General features: G+C 45.3%; 2 protein-coding genes across 3 annotated transcripts; one reads left to right on the forward strand and one right to left on the reverse strand.

The window, feature by feature from the left end:
• Nucleotides 1-5,140: 5,140 nt before the first annotated feature.
• On the reverse strand, nt 5,141-25,740 carry Ptges3 (prostaglandin E synthase 3). 2 transcript variants are annotated; one of them, XM_028861596.2, is made up of 8 exons: nt 25,674-25,740; nt 15,147-15,260; nt 14,573-14,642; nt 13,882-13,980; nt 12,372-12,461; nt 7,958-8,020; nt 7,218-7,242; nt 5,141-6,273 (listed from the first exon to the last, which is right to left on the reverse strand). In XM_028861596.2, coding segments are annotated over exons 1-8 (483 nt in total). In that variant the 5' UTR covers nt 25,676-25,740; the 3' UTR covers nt 5,141-6,253. The 2 variants fall into 2 exon arrangements, with proteins under 2 accessions (XP_028717429.1, XP_037052574.1); XM_037196679.1 differs by lacking the exon at nt 25,674-25,740 and adding an exon at nt 24,985-25,226.
• LOC119086179 (GATA zinc finger domain-containing protein 1-like) lies at nt 15,187-26,064 on the forward strand. The gene is made up of 2 exons (XM_037196680.1): nt 15,187-15,259; nt 25,673-26,064. The coding sequence occupies exon 2, from the start codon at nt 25,674-25,676 to the stop codon at nt 26,043-26,045; it is 372 nt and encodes a 123-aa protein (XP_037052575.1). The 5' UTR covers nt 15,187-15,259; nt 25,673; the 3' UTR covers nt 26,046-26,064.
• The last annotated feature ends 826 nt before the right edge of the window (nt 26,065-26,890 follow it).

Raw genomic sequence — 26,890 nt, forward strand, 5'->3', positions numbered from 1 at the left:
CTACCTCCCAAGTTACAGGTATATGTTACCATTTCCAACTGATTTTTTAAAATTATTTATTTTAAAGATAGGGAACTTACTATGTAGACTAACCTGGCTTTAAACTCAGAGGTTTCAGTCTGCCTCTGCCTCCCTCATACATGCTGGATTAAAAGTGTGCGCTACTATGCCTGGCTAAGCAAGTGCTTTTAATTGAGACTACTGTCATGCGTGTGTCTTTCCTCCTCTAGAGCTCAAGTTTCTAGTTCAGCTAGAATACTTAAGAAAAGCAGGAGCCAGATTGGGGTAAAATCTTGATATTTGTCACTTCCCAGACATCACCAGATAAGAAATTTCTCTATATTACCAGTTTATTTATGTATAAAAGGTCCAATAATGGGATGATCTCACCAGCTGTTCACAGAATTAAACAGTATATGGAAAACAATTCAAAACATCTGGCCAGGCAGTGGTGGCACACACTTTTAATCCCAGCACTCAGGAGGCAGAGGCAGGTGAATCTTTGAGTTTGTCGTCAGCCTGGGTCTACAGAGTGAGTTCCAGGACAGCCAGGGATACACAGAGAAACCCTGTCCCGAAAAAATAAACAGTATCTAGTGTATAGCCCATACATCTTAGATATTATTTGTACTTTAAAAAAAACTATGTATGGGTGTTTTGCTTGCATGTTGACTGTCCTCTCTGAGGTCAGAAGGGTGTCAGATCCTGGGATTGGAGTTGAACCCCAATCCTCTGGAAGAGCCCCCAAGTTCTCTTAACTGCTGAGTCATCTCAAATTAACTTTTTATTTTAAGGGCTAGATGTCAGTGGTTAAGAGCACTGGCTGCTCTTGCAGAGGACCAGGATTTGGTTTCCAGTACCCACATGGACGTTCACAACTATAACTTCAGTACCAAGGAATCTGGCAGCCTCTTCTTGCCTCCTCTGGAACCAGGCATGGATGTGGTGCACATACAAACAAACACAGGAAATACTTTTTTTTGCTGTCCTGGAACTCACTCTGTAGACCAGGTTGGCTTCAAACTCAGATACTTCTGCCTTTGCCTCCTGAGTGCTGGGATTAAAGTCATGTACTAATCCTGCCTGGCTATATTTGACACCCAGATTATGCAAGTGATACTTCATGTCAAGTGAGTTTTCAGCCAGGTCCCCTTGGCACATCTGTATTTACAAGTGACTGTGCCCTGAAGTTGCTAACTGGAAGCCTCACCAATTTTATGATGAAATTATTTCTCACCAACTCATCTTACAATATTGATATCCACACTGGTCATGCTCCCAAATTCTTCCAGAACTCTTGTAATTCTTGAAATTGAAACAGTTTTCATTATCCAGAAGAAACACAGGATCCTAGTAGATATCTGCAACCTTGGATACCAGCCCCAACCCAAATGTACGTTTTCCTTGTATGTAATTGGTTATGGTAAAGCTGAACTTACATATTAGGTACTAATAGAACAATTACTTTTTTCAGGGTTGATGATCAAATCCATGAATTCCTCAGTGCCACATGCTCAGTCCACAATAAATTTATTATATAAGTGGCCTTTCTCAAAATTCACCACCGTACCGTAACAGTCCTGGCTGTCCTGGCATCATCCTTATCATATAAGAAAAATACACTGCCTACAAGATGAGCTGAGCTGAGGCCAACGACAGAGTTATGACTTAGTGTCGGGCTGTTAACTATGGTTGGGAACTATAATAATCCATCCAGTAGTCTAGCTTCAGAGACCCTTATCCCCTTAAATTATGGTTAGCTTTTTCATTTAATTTATTCAGCCTATTTCCACTGCCATTCTCAACATTATCACATTGAACCCAGTTTTCTCCCAGGACTGTAAAACAGAGCAGGAGGTTTTAACTCAGTAATAGGGTGCTTACTGAGTACACGGGAGACCACAGAATCCACCCACCCCCAACACCATGAGGAGCAGAGCATGTGGGTGCAATACCTGAGATCCCAGCACTGAGTGAAAGCAGGGTTGCTAAACATCAAGACCAGCTTAAGATATCTAGCAGGAACCAATCAAATGGCAGAAACATGGGCCTGGAGAGATGGCTTAGCAGTCTAGAGCACTGGCTGCACTTCCGGAGGAGCAAGATTCAATTCCCAAGACTCACATGGAGGCTCACAACTGTAACTCTAGTCCCAGGGGACTTGATGCCCTCTTCTGGTCTCCAAGGGCATGAGACACACAGGGTACACAGATATACATGCAGACAAAATATACATGTACACATAAAACCAGAAAAAAAAACAAACCCCAAATTCCAAAACCAAACCCCTCCCTCGAACTCATGCTATACCCCTTCAAACTACGACTTTGATGTGTTCATTTTTGCTATTATTCCAGTAGTTCAGGAACATACTGTCAGTGGTTCTCAACCTGTGGGTCATGAATCTTTTGGGTCTCCTAAAACCACCTGCAGATCAGATATTTATAACAGTAGCAAAATTAGCTACTTCGTAACTCTAGATATCTTATATGTAGGATATTGATATGAGGACCCATAGGTTGAGAACTACGTAGTCATGTACAGGAGTCTTCCAGCAGGAGATAGTTCAGTGCTTTCAAAGGATCAGGGTTCAGTTCCCAGCACCCACATGGTAGCTCAACAATTGGCAAACTCCAGTTCTGGAGACCTGACACATATACATGCAGATCACTCATAAAGTATCCTATAAATTATACTGTTGCCTAAATCCTACTTCCTTGCTCAGAAATAACAAAGTCAAAATGTTTGTTTTTTGAAAGTGTTTCTAGTGTAACATTCCTGGTTGTCCTGGAACTTGCTTTGTAGACCAGGCTGGCCTTGAACTCACTGAGACCCACCAGCCTCTGCCTCCCGAGTGCTGGGATTGAAGGTGCACACCACTACACCTGGCTACAGGCAAATGTTTAACAAGGGTAGCTCAGTGGTGGATCCTTCTCCTGCTGTGTAGGAGTACCCTAGACTCCCACATCCAGCACTCAACAATTGTTTTCCACACACCCTGTTTACTCACAACCTGCCCCCCATTTTTGAGACAGGGTCTGTGTAGCCCAGGCTGTCCCAGAACTGCCTCCTGTCAGGATTAAAGGAATACACCACCGTGCCTGGCAGAGCACAGAACATCCACTTCTGGGTTGGTTCAAATGTTTATAAGCTGAGACCAGTCCTTGGCGTTTCAGCCCCGTGACTTATCTGTTCCACATGTCAGATTGCAACAAAGAAAGGCTCACCAAGACTGCAGAAACTCCCACAAGAACAGGGACAAAGTGTATCAGTAGTTTCCCAGTCTCTATCTGTGGCTACTGTTCCCTCTACTGCTGTTTTCCAGACAGGGTTTCTTTGCAGCCCTGGCTGTCCTGGAACCAGGCTGGCCTTGAGTGCTGGGACTGAATGCATCAGCCCCTGTGCTTTAATGACAGCGCTGCCCTGGAGCCAGGCTTGCACTATGGAGACCGATTCTCCTTTAGCCTAGGTTGGCTTTAACTGTACACAGTAGCCAAGTAGGAGTGGACCCCCTGCCTGTACCTCCTGAGTGCTGGGACCACAGGTGTGAGCTACTAGACTGGACTGTTCCTGCTGTAGATTTCTTTTTTTCTTTCTTTTTTGGAATTAGGGTCTATGTGGACTGGGCTGGCCTGAAACTCAAGAACTATTCTTGCTGGTCTTATGAGTGTTTGAAAGTTTGTGTCCAAATTTTCAGATAAAATTTTAGAGCTAGATGTGGTGGTATGTGTTTTTTTCACTCAGTGGTCCTAACTTGTCAGTTAAGTATGCTTGCTACTCAATGAGGACTGGAGTTCAAATCCCAGAACCCATGTAAGTTAAGGTTCACAATCACTAGTAACTCAAGTTCCTAGGGACCGGATACCTTCTTGCCTCCCTCAGTACCACCCCGCCCCCCAATTTAGGTGTTAGAAAGATCTCAACAGTGAAAAGCGTTTACTGCTCTTAGAGGACTTGGGTTCAATTTCCAGGACCCACATGTAGCTTCAGTTCAAGGGAGTTTAACAGTCTTCTGGCATCTGAGGGGACCAACATACACATGGAGCACATTTTTCACTTGTTTTTCAAGACAGGGTTTCTCTGTTCAACAGTCCTGGCTATCCTAAAACTTGCTCTGTAGACCAGGCTGGCCTTAGCCTGGTCTACAGAGCCAGATCCAGGACAGGCACCAAAACTACAGAGAAACCCTGTCTCGAAAAAAAAAAAAAAAAAAAAAAAAAAAAAAAAAAAAAAAAAAAAAAACCAAAACCAATCAAACAAAAAAAGTAGGCTGGCCTTGAACTCAGAGATGACACCTGTCCCTGCCTGCCATAGCGCTGGCATCAGAGGTGTGCATCATCAAGCCAGTCTTTACATCGAACACACATATAACCTCAGGCACACACATACACAGAAAAGGTCTTTTAAAAAAAGGGGGGGGGGAGGCAAGTTTGTTTTCAAAATAAAATTTTAAGGGTGGGCACAGTGGCACACACCTTCAATCCAAGTCAGCCCCTGGACATTTTTTTGTTTTTTGATTTTTCGAGACAGGGTTTCTCTGTGTAGCTTTGCGCCTTTCCTGGGACTCACTTGGTAGCCCAGGCTGGCCTCGAACTCACAGAGATCCACCTGGCTCTGCTGGGATTAAAGGCGTGCGCCACCACCGCCCGGCTGGAAATTTTTTTTTTACATAAGCAAGCATGGGTATTGAGACGGAGACACTTACGAGATAATTTTACACGCCTAAGTCTGTAATTAAGACAGGGCTTCTCACTCACTGGCTAGATAGTTCAGAGGGTAAAGATGCCAAAGTCTGCCCAGTCTGACAAACGAGCCTGAGCTCCAGGATCCCTGTGGTGGAAGAACCAACTCCACCAGGTAGTTCTCTGACCTATAGTGATGTGCTGTGACCCACCTCAAAATCAAGTTTCACTTTGTAACCCCCTGAGCCAGCTCGTTCTCTAACTGGTCAACTTCTGAGTTATGTACACACAGAAATCATCAAGGAACCAATCTTTGTACGTTAGCATTCATTTAACATTGCCTGAAACAACCAGAATAGCAACAGAAGACAGAGACAGAGAGCATTCTCCTGCTGGACAGACTCCAGAAGCTGGGGAGGAACACTGCTCAAACGCAGGAGCTGAAGGATGCACAGGAGGACAACACATTGAGTTTTATTTCAATCAAGTCACAACACTGTTCCAGCTGCTGCACAGTGCATCTACAGTTCTCCATTACAGATCCACTTTAAAGGGTTCCCTGTGACAATACAGTAAGCCTCTTTTTCCAAACAGGAGCAGTCCCAAGTTTTCCCTCAAAAAATAAGAACTCCATTCCAGTAAGTGGTAAATACATGAAATTACATCAAACCAGACACTTAGGAGGAGAGCCAAGAAATCTTCCAACAGTTTATTAGAAAGAATGTAGACATTTAAAAAAATCCCCACTGTCATGAACATAAATTGAGGTTTTCCAGCCAGGGCATAAGCTGAAATCAAACAGGAAATAAAAAAATCCAATAGTGTATTAACATTTTCCACTCATTTGCCATACTGACAGTGCAAATACAGATCTGGTCTAAAATGTACAGACTCTCAAGCAACAATGTACAGCTTTCTTCCTCCTCCATGCTAAGAGATGTAAGAGCTCAAGGGCCAAACAATACCAAATGTAGAGGCTTCAAGAACCATCTAAGTTAGGGCATTCACTAGTTTTAGCTAAAATACACCTCACCACTGACAAGTGATCACATACAATAATGTAAAGTACATTTTTTGAAAAATAAACTTTAGTGGAATAATTCTGAAAGGTACACTGGAGGAATGGCAGGGTATCAGGTTAAGATGTCAGCCAATTTGTCTCAGCCCCTTCAAGCCCATGGTCTAGCATCTAAAACTTGTTCTCTTCCCTAAGCTGAGAGCTCCTAACATGTAAGTAACTGTTACAGAAAGAAGACTTAGGTAAAGTGTGTTTATTCATCAGAGCTGCTGTGTCAGTTGCCTAGGATCTCAACTGCTTCATGGAATCCTGGGAAATGTTCATGCATAAGGATATTGCCTTAGCTGACTTAAATTGCCCCATACAATGGTACATTATCAACCCTTAGTGAAGCCTTTAAAAAAAAAAAAAGAAAAAAAAAAGGTTGAAAAATGGGTTAAAGGAGGCAAATACAGCATCTGCCTTTAGAGCTATCAACTCAGGAATTTTCTCAATTACGAAATCTTGCAGAAGTTATTTCTCTTTCTCAAAATCCAGGCGATGACAACATTCCTTACTCCAGATCTGGCATTTCTGAAAGGAGTTTAAAACAGTCAGCAAGGTCTACAAGAGAATCTGAGAATCTAAGTAGAGAAGTAGCTGCAGAACTGAAAGCTCCCCCGTAAGCACTTATGTGTGTATGCACTCCCTGTATGCACTTATGTGTGTATGCACTCCCTGTATGCACTTATGTGTGTACGCACTCCCTGTATGCACTTATGAACAGAGCGAATGTTAAAGAGTCAATGATTTCTAAGAACCACAACAAGGCTTTCTAAAGGCTCCTTCTTTAGTTCATTAGCCCATTCCATTCTTGGGAATGCTCCCCTCTCCCCCTCCCGTTTTTTGTTTTTTGAGACAGGGTTTCTCTGTCTACTCCTGGCTGTCCTGGAACTCAGAGATCCACCTGTCCACCTCCGCAGTACTGAGACTAAAGGTGTTTGCCACCACGCCCAGTGCCTTCTCCTTTCTTAATAAGCTAATTCTGTTCCCCAGCAAATTTGAAAAGTATGCTCTTGAGGCTGGAGAGACTGCTACGCTTCTAGAGAACTCAGGCTCAATTCCCAGCACCTACACGGTGGCTCACAATTGGCTCCGACAGCCTCTTTTGTCCCCCAGCAACCAGCCATACACAGTGCACAGACACACATGCAGGCAAACACAAACAGAAAGTGCTGGGAGGTGGCGGCGTCTACCTTTAAACCCAGCACTTGAGAAGCAAAGCAAAGGCAGGCGGATCTGAGTTTGAGGCCAGCCTGGACTAGTTCCAGGGCAGCCAGGGAAACCTTGTGTATAAACAATAGGTATGGTCTTTTCCTGGTGGTTGCTGGGATCCTAACCTGTGCTCCGCCATTCTCTTCAACTAAGTTGTCCATGGGCTTAAAAAGGACAATGGTGTCTGCTCTGAAATGTGGTCTCAGTATAAGACAACCACTACACCGGAAACAGTAACAACCCACCCCAGACCCATCACTTACTTTCATCATCACTGTCTTGTGAATCCTGTAGAAGAAATTTAAAAAAGTTACCAAGCTGATCATACATTCTTTTTAAACCCTAAGATTGTAGTTTTTACTTCAGTGGCAAATAGTCACATGGAACCTAGGAACTTAATGATAACTGATTCATTTATTTTCATAAAGTGAACGGCTGTGCGACAGAAAACCTCTTTCTGCACAAAGTATCGTGTACTTCTTGGTTGGAATTGAACTCACCCTCAGTTTTTTCCCCCTTATTATCGTATCTTGCCATTCAATTAAAGGAAAAAATGACTCAGTACAAAGACAACAATGAATTCTAATTCTACATACGGAAGTTGAGAATTCTCCCAACTACATAAATAACTTTGTGTTAAGATGTTACCAGAATATTGAGGAAAGTACGTCTAATAGTCCAGTATGAGCTCTTAATGCAGTCACATCCTTTTATTACTATAGTCTCTGATGACTTGGTTTTAAATCCTATTTATATCCTTGGTAAGATACTCCTTTTCTTTTTTGGTTTTTCAAGACAGGGTTTCTCTGTGTAACAGCTCTCTGGCTGTCCTGGAACTCACTCTGTAGACCAGGCTGGCCTCGAACTCACAGAGATCCACCTGCTTCCCCAGTGCTGGGATATGGATGTAAGTGCACACTTGCAGGGGGGGCCATTAAACATGCAAGACCATCTGTAAATAAACTGCCTTTTACTATTAGGAAAAGAGGGTTTGTATACTTACATCATCTGCTCCATCTACTTCTGGTAAATCTACATCCTCATCACCACCCATGTGATCCATCATCTATATGAAACATAAAAATTAGTTAAAAAAAAAATTTTTTTTTTAGATGAACAGATTTTTTTTTTCTTCGAGACAGGGTTTCTCTGTGTAGCTTTGCGCCTTTCCTGGAACTCGCTTTGGACACCAGACTGGCCTCGAACTCAGAGATACGCCTGCCTCTGCCTCCCGAGTGCTGGGATTTAAGGTGTGCGCCACCACCGCCCGGCCAGTTTTTAAAATGTTTAAAAGCCTAATAGGCTGTATATTCCAGATATAACCCTTCAGTCTGTCATAGGTTCCCACCAATGAATGAATGAATGCAAAAGAAACTACTTCGTCCCTGAAAACAAGGGATGGTCCAAGTGGGACGTGGTGGCAGATGACTTTAGAAGGCCAAGGTCATTCAACTACAAACTGAGATAAAAGGCAAGCAAGCCTGAGAGCCTGAGGTCTCAAAAAAAAGAAAGAAAGGAAGAAGAAAAAAAGAAAGAAAGAGAAATGCTGTTAAATTCTACCCAGCAAGATATCTACATGACAGAAACATGGCTCAGTGGTTAAGAACGTGTGTTGCTCTTGCAGAGGACCCAGCACCAATACCCAACGATTCACAATCCCAGGGAACTCTTGACATCTTTATGGTACCCACAGAGAAAGGAAGGAAAGGAGCCAGCACAGGGAAGGGAAAAAAAAAAAATCCTTCTTTATAGCAGGATATAGTTACCTCTGGAGGTAAAGGAAAAACAAGTTAACACCAGCACAACAAAAAAACCACCAATAGTTGGTAGTTGAAAACTATCTTGGTCTGGATAGATGGCTCAGTGGCTAAGAGTACTTGTTGATCTCAAAGAGGGCCTGAGTTTCAGTCTTGAACACACATGGTAGCCCACAACTATTGATAAACAGCAAACTCCAGTTTAAGGGGGTTCCTACCCTTTTCTGACCTCTTCAGGCACCGGCATGCATGTGAACACACATGCAAAATAAGCATTCACACACTGCCTGCCTGATCTACAGAGTACATTCTGGGCCAGACAGGGTAATGCAGTGAGATCTGATTAAAAACAAGAACATGTAACAACAAAGCTGGGCAGTGGTGGGCACACCTTTAATTCCAGAACTCAAGAGGAAGAGGTGTTGACATCCTCTTCCCATGAGATGCTTAAGTAAGCAGTTATGCACATGAAGTTGGAAATTCAGCCCCTAGTTTTTAATGTTCAGATAATCTGGTGTAGACTAGACTGGCCTTGACCTTACTATGACCCACTTGCCATGTCTGCCATCACCCCCAGCTTCACAGAACTCACCAGCTGAACCACACTCCTTCTTTACTTAGTTCACACATAACTAACAAATATTCCCACTTTGGTCACAGGGACATACTTGTAACCTTTTACAAACAGCATGAAAGTCCTTTTCTGAGCCGGGCAGTGGTGGTGGTGCACACCTTTAATCCCAGCACTTGGGAGGCAGAGGCAGGAGATCTCTGTGAGTTTGAAGCCAGTCTGGGCTACAGAGCGAGCAGCCAGGACTATACAGAGAAACCCTGTCACAGAAAAACCAAAACCAAAATCCTCTGTCTACCTATGTCTTCTTGACTCTTTCTTCTTTTTTTTAAGAAAAGTGTCTCACTATGTGGCCTTGAACTGACAGAGATCCTCTTGTCTCTGCCTTCCCACCGAGTGCTGGGATTAAAGCAAGACTGGTATGGGGCTGGGGTCTGTTTATGTCTTTCCTTAGGACAACGAGGTTCCTCTTTGGATTCCTATTTGGCCTTGGTGAAAAACTCTCCCCTTCTGATGCCAATGGGGATTGAGAGCTCAATATGGCCAGCTTTGGCAAGCATTAACGTAAGCCTAGGAACTGTAGCCATGAGGTTGAATTCTCCAGAAGGTAATGTATGGTAACTGTTTTCTCAAGTATGTTTGAGAACGTGTCACCCAGACACTTTGGAGATGAAGGATAACCCTGAAGGTCACTGACCTCCATTTGTTAACAGTACATGCCAGCTTAGCCTTTTCATTTTCACAATCCTCTTCAAGCTGGTGTAGTACCTACTTTTCAGGAGTGGCTCTGTGCAACATTTATTGGCCTCCTGAAATTCATTTAGCCCCCCTTTGAAGATATCTTAAAATTTATGAGCCAGAATGTAGCCATTATGAGACCATTAGTTATGCTCCTCATGAGCTGCCTGTTTTTTCTTTATGGTTCTTAGTTGTTCTTTTGCAGAGCTGCCAGCTTAAATCGTGCTGGGATCAAGAAAAATGGGCCTTGGCAGTTCGTGTTCCTGGAGTTGCATCCATGCCAGTAGATGCCCACACGTTCCAGGAGAGAATTTGACATTGCTGCTGCTGTTGTTGTTGCTCTTACAGCAGTGGCGGCCACTGCTGCTGTTTCTGGGATTACCATTTCATAATTGGTTACTACAGTGGAGACCCTGGCAGGCGTCTCCATGACAGGTAAGGTGACCTGCTGACGTCCCATGCAACCTAAGTCAGAAGCTCATTTAGTAAAAGGGGGACCTGTAGGGCCCTGGCCCCCGTTTTGGGTAACTGTTGCCTTGCTTGCTGACCTTTACCTTGATTATCTTCCCTATGATAATTCCCTGCCGGGTTCCACTCTCCTGAATGCTTAAGGCAAGTTCCTTGTCTGTGTATCCTGCATAATGGGCATTAACAGCTTAGATGCAAGATTGTAAAACATCTGTAGCGAACTTCTGCCCTCCAGTGTTCTTCCATTGCGCTGTAAGCCTGTATTTAAGACCTCCTCCCTCCTTCAGTAACAGGCATTAAAAAAAAAAAAAAAAAAAGTCTCACTATGTAGCCTTGAACTGACAGAAATCCTCTTGTCTCTGCCTCCTGAGTGCTGGGATTAAAGAAAGACATGGGCCACTAACCTGGATCCTCTTGATTTTGCAAACAAACAAAAAATATCTTTGCACACATTTCAGTGTCAACAACTCACCAAGATGCTCTTATTTATTTATTTAATTCTTTTTAGGGGGACTGAAAAGATGGCTCAGTGGTTAAGAACACTTGTTGCTCTTGCAGAGGACCCAGGTTACTTCCTTGTACCCACATGGTGTTTCATAACTACCAGTAAATTTTCTGAACTCTTAGGCAGATACATATGCAAGCTAACATTCATGCACATAATCAGAGTTATGGCCAGTTGTGCTACCATTAAGGTTGCTGGGAACCAAACTCAGGTCTTCTGCATGAGCCACAAGAACTCTTAAATGCTAAACCATCTCTCTGGAACCTAATGCTGGTGTTTAAAGGTGTACTTGTTGTAGAGAGATGGCTCAGTGGTTAGGAATACTGGCTGCTCTTCTTTCTGGAGGACTCCTGTTCAATTCCCAGCACTACGACAGTAGCAACTGTCTCTAACTCCAAGATCTGTAACCTCAGACTACATGTAAGCAAAACACCAATGCACATAAAAATAAATTATTTGGCCAGGCGGTGGTGGTGCACGCCTTAATCCCAGCACTGGGGAGGCAGAAGCAGGCAGATCTCTTTGAGTTCAAAGACAGCCTGGTCTACAGAGCAAGGTTCAGGATAGGCTCCAAAGCTACACAGAGCAACCCTGTCTTGAAAACAACAAAAAGGTGAATTTGTACTGTATGGTTCAATGTATAGTACAACCGCTGAATTCATGCTCCTGAATGGTTCCAACACTGGGCTGGCACAACTAATTGTACTGGACTGAGAGACTGTACTGTTTTAAAAGGCAATTTGATTGTATTTTCGGTATTTTGTGTATATGGGTGTTTTGTCTGCATGTATGTTTGCACAGCATATGTAAGTCTGGTGTCTGAAGAGACCAGAGGAGGGCCATCAGGATCCCCTAGGAATGGAGTTATAAGCAGTTGTGACTACCATGTATGTGGGTGCCGGGAACTGAACCCAGGTCCTTTGGAAGAGCAGCCAGTGCTCTTAACCAATGAGCCATCTCTCTAGCACCATACATCATTCAATTTTTAAGTTTCTGTACATCAGTTTTTAAAATTACATTTATTAACACATGACTGTATACAGGGAGTCATCTCATAGGTCCCCATAACACTAAGCTTTGAAAATAATTTTAAAAGACGACTTTGAGGGGGTGGTTGAGAGTACTTGCTGCTCTTGCAGAAGACCAGGGTTTGACTTCTTAGTAACCACACAGTGGCTCATAACGCCCTATAACTCCATTTCCTGGGACTCTTGACACTGTCTTTGGACCTCCATGGGCACCAGGTTCCCAGATGGTGTACAGACAAATACATATGCAGGCAAAGGACATCCATACACATTAAAAGGAAAAACATTAAAATGACTGTACAGAACAGTATTATGGAAACAGAGGAGAGGACATCACTAAGAGAACTTACCTCAGAGAAACGGTCAAAATTGGACATGTCTTCATCTGAATCATCCTCCCAGTCTTTCCAATTGTTGAAGTCCACACTAAGCCAATTAAGCTACAGATCAACAAAAACATCACCCTCTGTTAAATTTTTTGAACTTACAACTACTAAGGGGACATAAAGTTAGCACAAAAGAGAAAAATCCAAGTAAAAACGAAAAGCAGTAACAAGCCCATGAATTATTTAACTTCCCTTTTATACAAAAATAGTCATTGGTAAGAAGCATTGCCTGATATCTGGAACTCTTAAACTCACAAGGCTAACCTTGGAACTTCTGACCCCCTGGAGACATGGATTCCAGCCTGTGAGGCACTCTGCCAACGGGGCTACATCCTTAATGCCACTGTTTCCATTCTGGACAGTACCTTACTAGGAAGCCCTAGCTGGCTTAAACTCATAGAAATCCTCCTGCCTCTTACATACCGGGATAAGCACCAACACGCGGCACTTCTAAGACATTTGTATGTGCGGAGGAACAAGAGGGTAAGACAACCACTTGGAGTCAGTTCTCTCCTACCACGTGAGTTCTGAGAATCAAACTCCGTCTTCAGGTTTGGCAGCAATCACCTTTGCCTATTTAGTAAGTCCTTCTGGCAGCCAGTCTCCAATTCCTTGAACTTTAAGTGACACCAAACTTTGCTCCCCTTTGATAACCAAAAAACTTACAAAACCTTTTTCTCTGCAAATTTCTCTGCCTTTCCTTATTTTAGACAGTCTTAACTCCTACGGCCCATGGTGGTCCTGCCTCTGCATGACCCACCATGCCTGGGTCAGATTCTTCTGTGTCCATGAGGAAACGCAGGATCTTGTAGACACAAAGCACCAAGCCCGTCTCTATACAAGGACAGGCCCTGGCTATTTTATGTCATCTCAACCCAGGTTAGAGTCCTCTGTAAGACCAGGCTGTAGGCAAGCCTGTATAACATTTTAATTAGTGATTGATGGGGGAGGGCCCAGTCTACTGTGGGGCAGAGTAGTCCCTGGGCTGGTGGTTTCTGTAAGAAAGCAGACTAAACAAGCCACAGGAGCAAGCCAGTGAACAGCACCCTCCATGGCCTCTGCATCAGCTCCTGCCTCCAGGTTCCTGCTCTGAGTTCCCATCCTGACTTCCTTCAGTGATGGACTATGGATGTGGAAGTGTACACCAAATAACCCTTTCTTCTCCAGTTGCTGCCTATGGTGTTTTATCATAGCAATAGGAACACCCAGGCAAGCGAGTCTCAATTTCACAATCTCTGTCTTAGCCTCAAATGTGCCACCATGCCTGATGCAAAAGCCTGTCTCTTGAATGTAAAAAATTGTTATCAACTAGGGACTTATTTCATGACATTTGGTGAGAGTCCCAGGCACAGAACACCAGCTTTTACACTACTATGAAGACTACACAGAGAAATCCTGTCTCAAAAACCAAAAAACAACAAAATCTTATTATAAAAACTTTTTTACTTCTCAAGCACAGAAAATGAGTACCCACCTTTGCCCTCTCCTTTGTTAACCTCGGCCACGACTGGCCAGATTCTCCTTTCCGCAAACAACATAAAATCGATCTGTCCGTTCTTTTATGCTTGGAATCCTGAAACCAGAGAATCATCACACCATTCACCTCTCTACTATCATGGTAAAGACAGCCCGTTCCTTTCTACTTCTCCCTTTCTCATTTCTTTTTAACCTTTTTTTTTGTATTGTTAGAGAACAAACCTAGGATCTTAAAACATACATACTAGGGAAGTACTCATCAGAGCTCTATTTCCATAATTTGGCTGTTACTGTGCAGCCTGACTTGTCTTGAACTCAAGACCCTCCTTAATCAGCCTATCTGAGTGCTAACAGTTTTTATGTGACCCTCTACACTAAGCTTTGCTTCTTCCTTCGGCTTTTCTATGTAGGCAAAGCTGTTCTGCACCTCAACTTCCTGAAAATTCACCTTATAGGCACAAGCCATCTATCTGGTTCTTTCCTCAGGCTCTCAGCTACTAAAAATTTCAGATCTAAAGATAGGCTTCAAAGGTGATGTCATCTGTCCAGTGACAGAATAAAAAACATGCAGAAGGAAGGTTGTAAAATATAGCAGTCTATAAATTGTTATGTGAAGTAGACTTAATATTTCTATCAGCATTCCTATTTCCTCATAATTTAAATCAGAATAAAGCATTAATACTACTTACATTTGGATCAATACAGTGAAAAAGATCAATTTCATTTAAATGCTTAAAATTATCACTTCCTCCAAGACAACTAAAAAAAAAAGAGAGAGAGATTCAAATCAGCCTCTTTAAACAAACAATACATTAGCAAAGAAAAAAGTGTAAGACACTCAGTTATCTGAAATAAGCTTCGGGTAACACTGACGTAAAAAGGTGTACTGGCTCGTTTTGTTAATCTGACACAAACTAGAGTCATCTGAGAGAAGGGAGCCTCAAATGAGAAAATGCTTCCCTAAGATTGGGCTGTAGGCAAGTCTGTAAGGCATTTTCTCAATTAGTGGCTGATGGGAGAGGGCCCAGTCCATTGTGGGTGGTTCTATCCCTGGGCTGGCGGTCCTGGGTTAAGAAAGCAGGCAAAGTAGGCTGAAAAGGCCATGTGAAGCAAGCCAGTAAGCAGCAGCACACCCCCCCCACTTCCTTTGATGACGAACAGTGACGTCTAAGCCCAATAAACCCCTCCTCCCCAAGCTGCTTCGGGTCATGGAGTTTCATCACAGCAACAGTCACCCTCCCCCCAAGACAAAAGGCAAATTACCTGAAAGTAAGTTTGGATTTTTCAAAATTTACATTAACATCTTTACTGTCTTCAACACAAAATTCAATGAATACATAGTCCCTTCGATCGTACCACTTTGCAGAAGCAGGCTGCCTGTAAACAGAGAAAATGATAAATTCAAGCAGGAATTGAGTACTTATGACTTTACATTATTTACTTATTTACTTACTTATTTCTCTATTCCATCACATCTTAAAAGTTTTATTTTACATTTACCCTACATTTCAAGGGCTCCAACAAACTAATTTCAAGAGGACATAAACTTTAATAGGGATTTTATTTTGAGAAGTAGGGGAATAAGGCAAGGTCTCACACTAGCCCAAGTTGGCCTCGAACACCTCATCTTTCTTTGCCTACCCACATAATGCCATGTATCTTTCTAGTATCATTGTAGGATAGAAAATAGTCTTTAAAAACCAACTACCTTTTCCTTCACAGACACTCAGCAGTGTTAACAGGGATTTTAAAAGCCAAAATCTAATGTTTAATTCCCTGTCAATCACTAGGTGGTGATCTTTTAAACCATTATCACTAAAACTAAGATGCACAGATTTAATTATCAAGAGAACAAGCCACTTTCAGAATGTAGTAGTATTAGTATTTTATAATTCTGATTTCAATATCAGTTAACAGGGATGTAGCCAGCTGCATAATTTTAGCCTATCATTTACAAGGTCAGGGTTTTATGTACTAAACCCTGGAACAAAGCAACAACTGAAAAATATAGAGGTGTTGTGGTATGCTGTTTTGTCATTCCAGAACTCAGGAGGTTTAAGGTAAGAGGACTGGGAATTGTAGACCAGCTTGGACTACATATCAAGCTGTTGTTTCACAGAACAAGAGCAAGGGCTGGAGAGACGGTTCAGTGGCTAAGAGCACTGGCTGCTGTTGTAGAGGATCTGAGTTCAATTCCTAGCACCTACATGGCGGCTCACAACCACCTGTAACCTCAGTTCCAAAGGATCCAAGATCGGTAGGCAAAACATTCATACAAAGATACAAAAGCCAAGTTCCACCACTTGAGGTGGCTCCCCGGGACCCACTTGGTGTTATAACTGCAAGTTGTCTTGATGTAAACGTGTGCAGTGGTGCATGCACACACATCGATTAGTAAGTTAAAAAGACACACAGTGGTTTCCTCATCTGAAATGACAATAAGCCCCCCAGAATAAAAGCTATCTCTTACGGCAACACCTATTGACTATATCCTCTACCCTTGGGGTTTTTGTTTATGATAGTGTCCTGCTGTTTAAGTGCAGGTTGGCCTGCAGTAATAGTTGTCCCTGCCTCTTGAATGATGGAATTACAGGTGTACACCATTCACATTCAATTTAAGAGATTTCATTCTTGTTTTCTTTTTCGAGACAGGGTTTTTCTCCCTGTACTCCTGGCTGTCCTGGAACTTGAGAGATCCGCCTGCCTCTGCCTGAGTGTGGTGTAAGCCGCCACTACTACCTAGCACTTTTGAGAGATTTCAAATGCCCTTTATCCCTTGTAAAATATTATGAATATCAACAATCACTTGCTATGAGTAACATTCCTCTTTGTGTGTACACACCAATATGCCTGTAAAGCCAGAGAATTATTTGCAGGAGGCAGTAATTGAGACAGGGTTTCTCTACACAGCCCCCCTGGCTAATGCAGAAGTCACTATGTAGAACAGACAGGTCTCTAACTTATGATCCTCCTGGCTCTGCCTGCTAAATGCTGGATTATACACACAAGCCACCAGGTCTAGCTTAGAGTTATTTATATGCACCTGTGTACAAGTACCCATAGAGGTCAGAAAAGCTGGTGTTACAAGTAGTCGTGAACCACCAGATACAGATGCTGGAAACCACACTCTGGGCCTTCAAGAACAGCAGGAACTCTGAACCACTGAGACATTGCTCCAGCCCTGGCTTAGAATTTTCCTTTGTGTTTTTGAGACAGGATCTCACTATGTAGCCTAGGCTGTCCTCGAACTCAAAGAGATCTGCCTGCCTCTGTGGGGATTAAAGGCACACACCACCAAGCACAGTCTAGAATTTTTCTACAATGGGGAAAAAATGGGGTGGTGGTGGTTGGCCAAACACTTTATTCAGAGACTTGGGAAAGGGCCAAAGAAGTCCACCAAACCTGCTGTCCTCAGCAGGGTAGATTTTAGAGGCCACTGTTGCTAAGAATACACTAGAAATTTTTAGCAATAAAGAAAAATTTAATTAAAACTAGCTGAGCATGGTGGTTTACGTCTATAATCCCAGCACTTGGCAAGCAGATGTAGGAAAACTATTGAAGTCCAGGCTTTGGAGTAGGACCCTTTCTCAACTACTGTCCCCCGAAATGGCATGAGTTTTAGTAGTATAGTTCAATGTTAGAGCATTTGGCTAGTACAGGCCAGCCCCTAGGTTTGAACCCAAGCACTACAAGTATTTCAAGTAAGATGAGTTCCTTTTTTGTATTGAGTGCTTTTTCCCTTTGGAGCAGTCCAGTCTGTGCTGTTTACCATGCCTGGTGGCACACACCTTTAATCCCAGCACTCAGGAGGTAGAGGCGGGCAAGAGGCCAGCCTGGTCTACCGAGCCAGTTCCAGGACAGCTAGGGCTACACAGCAAAACCCAACCCTGAAAACCCAACCAACCAAACAATAAATAAAAGAAAACAGTCTACCTTGCCCTGGTGAGATGGCTCAGCAACCAAGTAAAGTTATTTGCTACACAAGCCTGGCAACCTGACTTCAATCCCCAGAACTCACAAAGATGGAAACCAGGACTCCGAGACACATCCCTCCACATAAAAATTGTAACAAACTTGGTTGTTCAGTGAAGACTAATAGCTACAGCTCACCATTATTACCCAAGTGTCCTTTGCTTAACTTTAGTAAACAGCATGTTACCATAGGCACCTACACTTTCTAGGTTTTCTAAACAATGTTTAAATTAAAAATAAAGTCTGCTGGGGACAAAAAAAGTGAGAGATAAATAGACTCCAAATAACCTTGGATTCTAAGTCAACTAAAAAAGGCATTCCCGTGAATTATCTGAAGTGGGAAGAGACATCCTAAATAACTGTGGGCTGCACCTTCCAGGGCAAGTTCATCTGCCCCGCAGCCGCCACTGCTTCACGCTTCCCAAGAGGACCGAAGACAGCAGCAGCTCTTTGGGTCTCCGCCAGGCTTTCAGCACCAGACTGGAAGCGACTAAAAGCAACTCCTAGGTTCTAGATTTTTCTGGGTAAGTCAGCCATTGTTCAACTATTCAGCTGACATAGCATCATGTAAGGCAAGCCAATAAATCAATCCCCTTGTTACCCACTCACTGAATTGGTTCTCTTCCCCTAGAGAACCCTGAATAACCATCAAATAACAGGCACACGAGGATTCAGTGTGGTATTTCACCTCATCTTGAAAATAACAACGACTAACCTGGGGTAGGGCTCTATTGTTCACCTGCTTCCTGCCTAGAAGTTGAGGTTACGGGTCTGAGGCAAGAGAGTGAAAGTGCCATCTTAAAGTGGGCTCTCCTCCCACACGACTGGTGCATCGTAAGGGGAGAAGAGGACCTGGATGAGAAGACACGGGTAGCTATTTTCTTAGAAAATAAAAATAATCAAAGTAACAAATGTGTTTGATGGTAAGGTCTCACTCTGTAGTTGGCCCCAAACCTGCCAAACTCTCACAGTGGTATCTAGAATCTACTTATCTACAAACCAAGTCTCTCTATATATAAATGTGATAAACTATTGTTAATGTCTGAATTTCTTTTTTTTAAAAGGTTTATTTATTATGTATACAGTACTCTATTTGCATTTATTCCTGCAGGCCAGAAGAGGGCACCAGATCTCATTACAGGTGGTTGTGAGCCACCATGTGGTTGCTGGGAACTGAACTCAGGACCTCTGGAAGAACAGTCAGTGCTCTTAACCTATGAGCGATCTCTCCAGCCCTAATATCTGAATTTCTACTTGAAATAAGTGAGGGAAAATAGGATGAGGGGCAGAGAAATGGCCCAGCACTAAAGAGTATTTGCTCTTCAAGAAGACCTTAAAGCAAAACCAGAATGACCTGTGTTCAGATCTCAGCACCTACATAAGGCACCCTACACAGCCCATTAACTCCCAACTCCAAAGGACTTGACACTCTTCTGGTCTCCTCAGGAACCCCCACACATCTGGCAAACTCACACAAAATCTTTTAAAAAGTGCTACCATCTAGCCACATAATAGCGTCATCTAGAAATTACTCAAAATCAGGAAAGTATGTTTCTTTCCAGTATTAGTTGAGCTAAGAGGCTGAGTCAGCTCAAGGGGAAGCTACAGTGTTTTCTAGTTAAAGATCTGGCCAAACTGTAACAGTCCTAAACCAAAACTCACACATACATTAAAGGTACTTTATATAGAAATAAACACTGGCTTGGCGATGCTTTTCGAGATAAACAGTTCTCTCATAGTATCCCCTTGAACTAGTTATAGAGGGTTGTGAGCTTCCACATGGTTGCTGGGAACTATCAAGTCCTCTCCAAGAGCAGTTAAGTGCTTTTAGTTTTTTGGTTTTTTTTTTTCCTAGACAAGGTCTCTACATAGCCCTGGCTGTCCTGAAACTATGTAGGCCATGCTGGCCCCCAACTCAAGAGAACTGCCTAGCTCTGCCTCCTAAGAACTGTGATTGAGGGTGTGCTGTACCTTGCCCAGCTAGTAAGTGCTGTCAACTGCTGGCCCATCTCCCAGACCTGCTAACTATTTTTCAACCACCACCCCAATATACTTTTCAATAGGCTTAACATGGGGCATAGGTGAATTTGACTGAAGATGTGCTACAGCGTAACAAGACTCAAAGCAGACCTCAGGCCCAAGCCTAACCATCAAAAGCATCTCATGTAAACATGCCCTACAGCCAGAACACATCAGAGCTTGGACATCATTCCGTGTTTATTGGAAGGCAGTGCTGGGAACTGTTCTGGAGATGCAACAGGAGAGGAAGATCCCAGCTCTTCCTAGAGCCAGGTGTGGTGGCTTCCACTGTAGTCACAGCACTTGAGTCTGAGGCAGAGGATCACTACAAGTTCCAGGACAGCCTGGTCTACATTCTCTGCACCTTTAAAGACCACGCTTCAATGAATAATATGGTTATGTAGGAAGACTCTGCTCAGGCTTCAGGCCCCCTCCCATGTGTGCGTGCACACACGCAATTATCCATGCATACGCACTACATACACATATAATTGCACAAAAACTGATTGTGCATGTTTGTATGTAGTATATATATGCACATGTGTGTATGGGGGTGTGAGGTGGCCAGATGTCTGTCCCACACTTGCTCTACCTCCACACCTCATTCCTTTGAGATATGTCTCTCACTGAACCTGAAAGTAGGTGGTCAACAAGCCCAAATAACCCTCCTGTCCTGTCCACACAGCTTTTTATGTGGGTGATGGAAATTTTTAATGATTTTATTTTATGTACACTGGTGTTTTGCCTGTATGTATGTCTGTGTGAAGGTGTCAGATCCAATGGGAACTGGAGTTACACACACTCATGAGTTGCCAGGTATTTGTTGGGAATTGAACCCTGGTCCTTTGGGAGAGCAGCCAGTGAGTGCTCTTAACCGCTGACTCACCTCTCCAGCCCCTGGGTGATGGAAATTTGAACCTAGGTCCTCATACTTGTTCAGCAAGTACTCTTACTGGCTGAACCATTTTCCCAGTCCTCTTTTCAGTGTTTTTAATGAGTCTTTTTTTCTTCAGGGTTTCTCTATGTAGTTTTGGTGCCTGTCCTGCATCTCACTCTGTAGCCCAGGCTGGCCTGGCTCTGCCTCCCAAGTTCTGGGATTAAAGGCATGAACCACCGCCTGAGGGAGTCTTAACTACGCCGGCTTGGATGGCATTCAACTGCAACAAACCTCCTGCCCCTCCCTACCTTTCCATGGACAGTACTCATGTGGAGATACAAGGATCAGGAGTTCACAAAAGAATGAAAACAAAACTGTTGTATCTGTGTCAGCTTGTAATGAGGAACGACACCAAAGCTCTGCTATGGAAAGCCAGGCATTGGGAGGTGAAGGCAGCAGAGCCAGGCCAGGCACTGCTGAAAAGAAAGGAGGTTTTAGCTGGCCACAGTGATGTACACTGTTAATTCCAGCACTCTAGAGGCAGAGGCAGGATGGTCTCCATTTGAAGCCAGCCTGGTCTACCCAGTGAACCATGTCTAAGAGAAAAAAACTAACCTAAATATGCACATTAGTTGGAGGAGATTCAACTGTACCATATCCCCATCTTCCATTAAGTTCTAGCTTCTGGAAGCTGGGTTTCCAGTAGTTCCTGTGTTTTAATTTAAAAAGGGGGCTGGACCAGTGGTGGCACACAGCTTTAATCCCAGCATTCAGGAGGCAGAGCTGGGGGATCTCTGTGAGTTCAAGGCTAATATGGTCTACATATGATACCCATCCAACCATCAATCCATACAATAACCAACAGGGCTGGGGCTATAGCTCACTGGAAGAGCTTTGCCCACCATGGGTGAATGAAGCCCTAGGTTCTTTCTATCTTGACAGCAGAAGATAATACAGCAGTTCTACATTTAAGAATGAACAGAGCTGGGTATGGTGGCACATGCTTGTCATCTCTCATTGGTGGTGGAAGGAGGACCACAAGTTCCACGTCAGCCCGGCACACCTAGTGAGACCCACCTAAGGAACCCTGAAGCCCCACAATTGGCTCTAGAGTTTTCCCGAGGGGCAAGGATAACCAGGAACTACTTAAGACCCCCAAATGATTTTCAGGGCTCTTAAACTTTTAAAACAGAAAATGCAATTTAGCAGAGTAATATTAAATTAGTAATAGGAGTAACCTACAATCCAGCATTTTTTGTCACTTTGTTTCTATGCCTTCCAGTTAAAAGTCCAACTCAACAAGAAAAAAAGGAAAAAACTCAGTTGCCAGGTTACAGTGGTTAGGAAGTCAACTTTGAACAAAGGCCATCAGTTGCTCTTTTCAAACTTACGAGACACATAGGACATGCTCATTGTTTAAGTTTGGAAGGCTCAAGATTTTATTTTGGGAGTTCTGCAAAGCATATATTTATTTTTTAGTAAATAAATAGGTATAACTTTAATCCCAGCACTGGGGAGCCGAAGGCCAGCCTGGTCTACAATTCTAGGACAGCCAGGGCTACACAGTGAGACCCTGTCTCAAAGAATAAGCCTATTTACAGCAGACATCAACAAACTACGCCATCAGCCAGATTTTTTTCAATTTTCACTTTAGAATTTAAGTCATTAGTTACATAAATGCCTTGATGTTTACAAATGGTATATATTGAACATTTTTATCTTCTAAGGAGTTGTTCATATTCATTTTATGTGTGTACATACATAAAATGTACATGTAAGTAAGGACATTGCTTATATCCCTGGTACTGGAGGCCAGAGGGCCAGAGAGATCCAAAGAGGGATTACGTCAGCCACCATGTGGGGTCTGAGAATTGAACCCAGATCCTCTCAAAGAGCAGCAGCTGCTCCTCAGGACCAGCCATCTCTCTACCCCCATATACGGAGCATTGAAAACAGCATCAGGTATGTGACTGATTCAAAATGGGCATAATGGTTCCTCAAGCTTTAAAAAATAAATAAATAAACAAAATAAAAAAGAGTTATGTGCGCACACGAGTCTTACTATGAAGGCCTGGCTGGCCTTTATCTTAATGGTGTGTACCACCCTCTAATTTCAGTACTTGGGAGGTAGAGGCAGAAGAAAGATTAAGCATTCAAGGGTAGCCCCATATGTAGTGAACTGTAGACCACTTAGGGCCTCACTGACCCAACTCAAAAAACCTTTAAAAAAAAAAAAAAAGAAAAGAAAAAGTTAATAGGGCCAGGCATGATGGCCCACGCTTTTAATCCTAGCACTAGGGCGGGCAGAGGCAGGTGGATCTCTCTGTGAATCCCAGGACAGCCAGCGCCATATAGTGAGACTTTGTCTCAAAAAACCAAATTAATAGAGGTTGGACAATGGTTAAGAGCACTGGGTGCTCTTCTAGAGGACTCGGGCCTATCCTCAACAGCTTTATGGTGGTTCACAACCATCTGTAACTCCATCTAGTTCTAGGCAATCCAACACTCTATTCTGGCCTTTTGAAGTGCTGCAAGCAGGTGGTACGCAGACATATATGTACAGCAAAACACCCACATACCAGGTTGGGTGGCTCACAACTGCCTCTATTCAGATCTTAACACCTCTGCAGGAACCTGCATTAGAATGTACACATCCACAAAGACGTAATTAAAAATAATATAATTTTTAAAAACATTTATTTTTGCCAGGTGATGGCAGCCCAAGGCAGATCTCTGTGAGTTCGAGACCAGTCTGGTCTACAGAGTGAGATCCAGGACAGGCTCCAAAACTACACAGAGAATACCTGCCTCGAAAAACAAAACCAAAAATAAATGTGTGTGTATATTCTCATTTATACTAGTATTTTGACTACAAGTAAGTATATATATATGTGCTACATGATTGCCTGGTGCCCACAGAGGTCAGAAAAGGGCACTGGGTCCCCTGAACCTAGAGTTACAGATGATTGTGAGCCACCACGTGGGCGATGGGAGCCGAACCCAGGTCCTCTCCAAAAACAGCAACCACTCAATCTGAGCCACCTCTCCAGTCCCAATAAAAACAAAGTCTTAAAAGGAAAAATTTGTGCTGGGCAATAGTAGCACACGCCTTTAATCCCAGCACTTGAGAGGCAGAGGCAGGCAGATCTCTGTGAGTTCGAGGCCAGCCTGATCTACATAGAGAAACCCTGTGTGTGTGTGTGTGTGTGTGTGTGTGTGTGTGTGTAACCAAAAACATTACCTTTGAAGGTAATAGCACAATTAAAGAATGGGTAGAATGTTACCTGCAATTTTCATTATTTACACTTATTACCTACAGAAAAGTTTCAAAAAGTCATCTTAAACACAGTGCTTGAAAAGTAGTTTTTGACTTTATGTGCATGAATGCTTGCCTGCATGTATGTGGACCACATCCCTAAAACTGAAGTTATGGAGGTTGGGAGCCACCACGTGGGTACCGGTAATAGAACCGGGTCCTCTGCAGGAGAAGCCAGTGCTGCTAAACCACTGAACTACTCTCCAGCTCCTAAGTTGGCACTTTTGGATGAAAAGGTGTTTTGTTTGGCTATGCTCATCTATTAAATTATGTTTTACCTAGCAATTATTTTTCTCCTTACTGATGTTCAATCTGTTTGGTATATTATATATCAAAAAGGAAATAAACGCTTCACATCAATTTGTCTTAAGCCAAAATGTGGCACTGGAATAGAGCTCGGTGGATAGAGCCCTCCCTAACATAGGGTTCTATCCGTTAACACCTCGAAAATAAAATTTAAACCGGTGCTGGTGAGTTGGCTCAACAAGTTAAGGCACCCACTGCCGCCCTGACAACTTGCGTATATATATCCCCACGGGATGGAAGAGACCTTCCCACAGGTTTTCCTCACCCCCAGGAGCAGTCACTCACACAAGAATAAGTTTCCTTACCTATTTTCCAGCACTACATGCCTTCTTCTAGGGCCTGTTGGCGGCCACCAACCAGCTCTAGGGCGTGCTCCACCCGTTTAGTTCCAGCCATGCACTCTGCAAGCAAGCCCTCACACCTACCGGTACGACTGTTACAACCCAGCTGCTTTCCGATCACTACCCACAACTAACTTTTAGGTCTGTGCACTGCATCCGCTCACACCACCACCAAAGGCTGGAATTCAGTTCTCCCATCTGAAAAGTTTCCCTGAGAAGGGGAGGCCTGGAAAAATAGGGCCACAAATTCTTTTAACAGGTTCAACCCACCCAGGTCCCTTTAGGTCGGTCACTCCACACCCATTTCGCCCTCTCTCGGACGGGAGCACCATCAAAGGCCATGCAAAGTTTGTTACGGAAAAGCGCACAAGTGTCCTGTGACCGGGCACGTGCCCAGCTGCCCGCCCCGGTCGCCACGACCCCCTGCACGAGCGGCTGAACCTGACCACTTCCGAGTCAGGAAGGCGTCCGGGAGGGAGGCCCGGGAGACCGCGCATGGGAACGGGAAGTTTCGTGGTGGTGACGGCATGGCCACCTCCAGTTGCCTAGCAGTGCCCGCCGCCGCCGCCGCCGCCGCGGGCCGCGTGGTGCCCCATCGGCAGCCCCGAGGGCTTCCCGGGGGGCGCCCGCCAGCCCTCGGCCCCGGGGCCCGCATGGCGAGGCGCGCACACGCGAGTTCGGGGCCCGCGGCTAAGTTCGCGGAGTTGCGGGCCCGCCGGGCCCACCCGGGAGGGGGGGGAACGGGCCGGAGGAGGGGAGCGGGCGTCGGGAGGGGGGGAGAAGATGTCCTCCGCCCGCCAACGGCAACCGGAACAGGGACGCGGGGCCTCCCGCCGCCCCGCAGGGCCGCGCCGGCCGGGGCGAGGCGGAGGCCCGCGTGGGGGAGGGCCGAGGGCCGTTTCCCGGCCGGCGCGGCCCGGCTCCGGCGCGGCCTCCCCTCGGCGGCGTGTCGCACTCACATGGTGAACGGGGCAGGGGGCCAGGCGAACGGGTGGGCGGGCCTCGCTGGCGGCGGCGGCGGCGGCGGGCGCGGCGGCTTCTCTCCGGCGGCGGCGGTGGCGGCGACTCCGGCGTCTTCTGCCCGGTCGCGGCCTCTCCTCGCTCCCCGAAGGCGACGGCGGCGGCAGCGGCAGCGGCGGCGGGCTCGACCTCGATGCCCAGAATGCACCGCGCGCAGAGCGGCTCCCTCAGCCCGGGAGCGGAGGGAAGTGGAGGGAGAGGGGCGCGAGGACGGCGGAGCAAGGGGCGAGCGGGCGAGAGAGCGGGCGGGCGAGCGCGCGTGCGCGCGTGCGTGCGTGCGAGGGCTGGCGAGGCCGGGCGGCGGCTGGTGACGCAGCAAAATGCCCGGGCCCCGCCGCCGCGCCTGCGCAGTCTTTGTTTTCGGGCTCCTGCGCGGCTTTCTAGAGATCTCTACGGAAAGGGCGGGGCCTCCCGGCTCCTTCGCGATGCTTCCCGAGCCCGCCCGCCCCGCCCGCTCGCCCGCTCGCCCGCCCGCCCCGTTCGCGCCCGTCTTCCCGGGCTCCCCTCTCGCGTTAGCAGACCGTTGGCCGCCAACCGCCCGAGCACGCGCCCCCGGGCGCTCTCCCCGGGAAACGGCCGGGCCGCGGGAGACCCTGGCCGGTCAAGGGGTGGGAACCGGGGCCCCGAGGAGACCAAGTCTCCGGAAAGACGTCTCGGCGGACATGTTTGTCTGAGAGCGGGGGCTCGCCCTCGAGCCCAGGCTGGCCTCGAACCCGCGGCGGTTCTACCGCCTCCGCCTCCCGAGTGTTGAGGTTCCAGTCGTGTGCCACCGGCCGCCACACCTTGGCCGTAACCGGTGCAATGGGTGGGGGAAACGGCTTCGTGCTCAGAGCCTGGAGCACCGCGCCCGCCGTGTCCCGATGGTGGAGCCGCTTGTGCGGATTTACCTTGGGGGGGTGTGGGAGGGCTTCTGGATCTTCACTGCCCCCCGTGCATGTGAGTTCAGATGAGAGGCTGCGGGTCTGTGTAAAACCCTTGTATAATGCCCTGGATAAGGTCCAGTGAGGCTGGTAGCCAGGAGCAGTTATTTGCTGCTCAAAAATGGGCAGATCAGGGCAGATCAGACCAGGGAACCACTATTCGGGGCACGACAGCAGGTTTCAGGAAAGTGTAAACGTTTGGGAAGAGCGGTAGCTTGAAGGGGAGCCAAAGAAAG

Source organism: Peromyscus leucopus, chromosome 18 (genome assembly GCF_004664715.2).
Source record: "Peromyscus leucopus breed LL Stock chromosome 18, UCI_PerLeu_2.1, whole genome shotgun sequence".
NCBI classification, from domain to species: domain Eukaryota; kingdom Metazoa; phylum Chordata; class Mammalia; order Rodentia; family Cricetidae; genus Peromyscus; species Peromyscus leucopus.

Bases quoted from the DNA above. Each gene is read 5' to 3' on its own strand.
- Ptges3 (XM_037196679.1), bottom strand. From the start codon at position 25,211: ATGCGCGGTCTCCCGGGCCTCCCTCCCGGACGCCTTCCTGACTCGGAA. The intron at 12,462-13,881 runs GTGGGTACTCAT...GTTGATCTGTAG, and splicing joins TAACAAAGGAGAGGGCAAAG to CTTAATTGGCTTAGTGTGGA. The intron at 8,021-12,371 runs GTAAGTTCTCTT...TGTTTCATATAG, and splicing joins ATTTTGACCGTTTCTCTGAG to ATGATGGATCACATGGGTGG.
- LOC119086179 (XM_037196680.1), top strand. From the start codon at position 25,674: ATGGTGAACGGGGCAGGGGGCCAGGCGAACGGGTGGGCGGGCCTCGCT.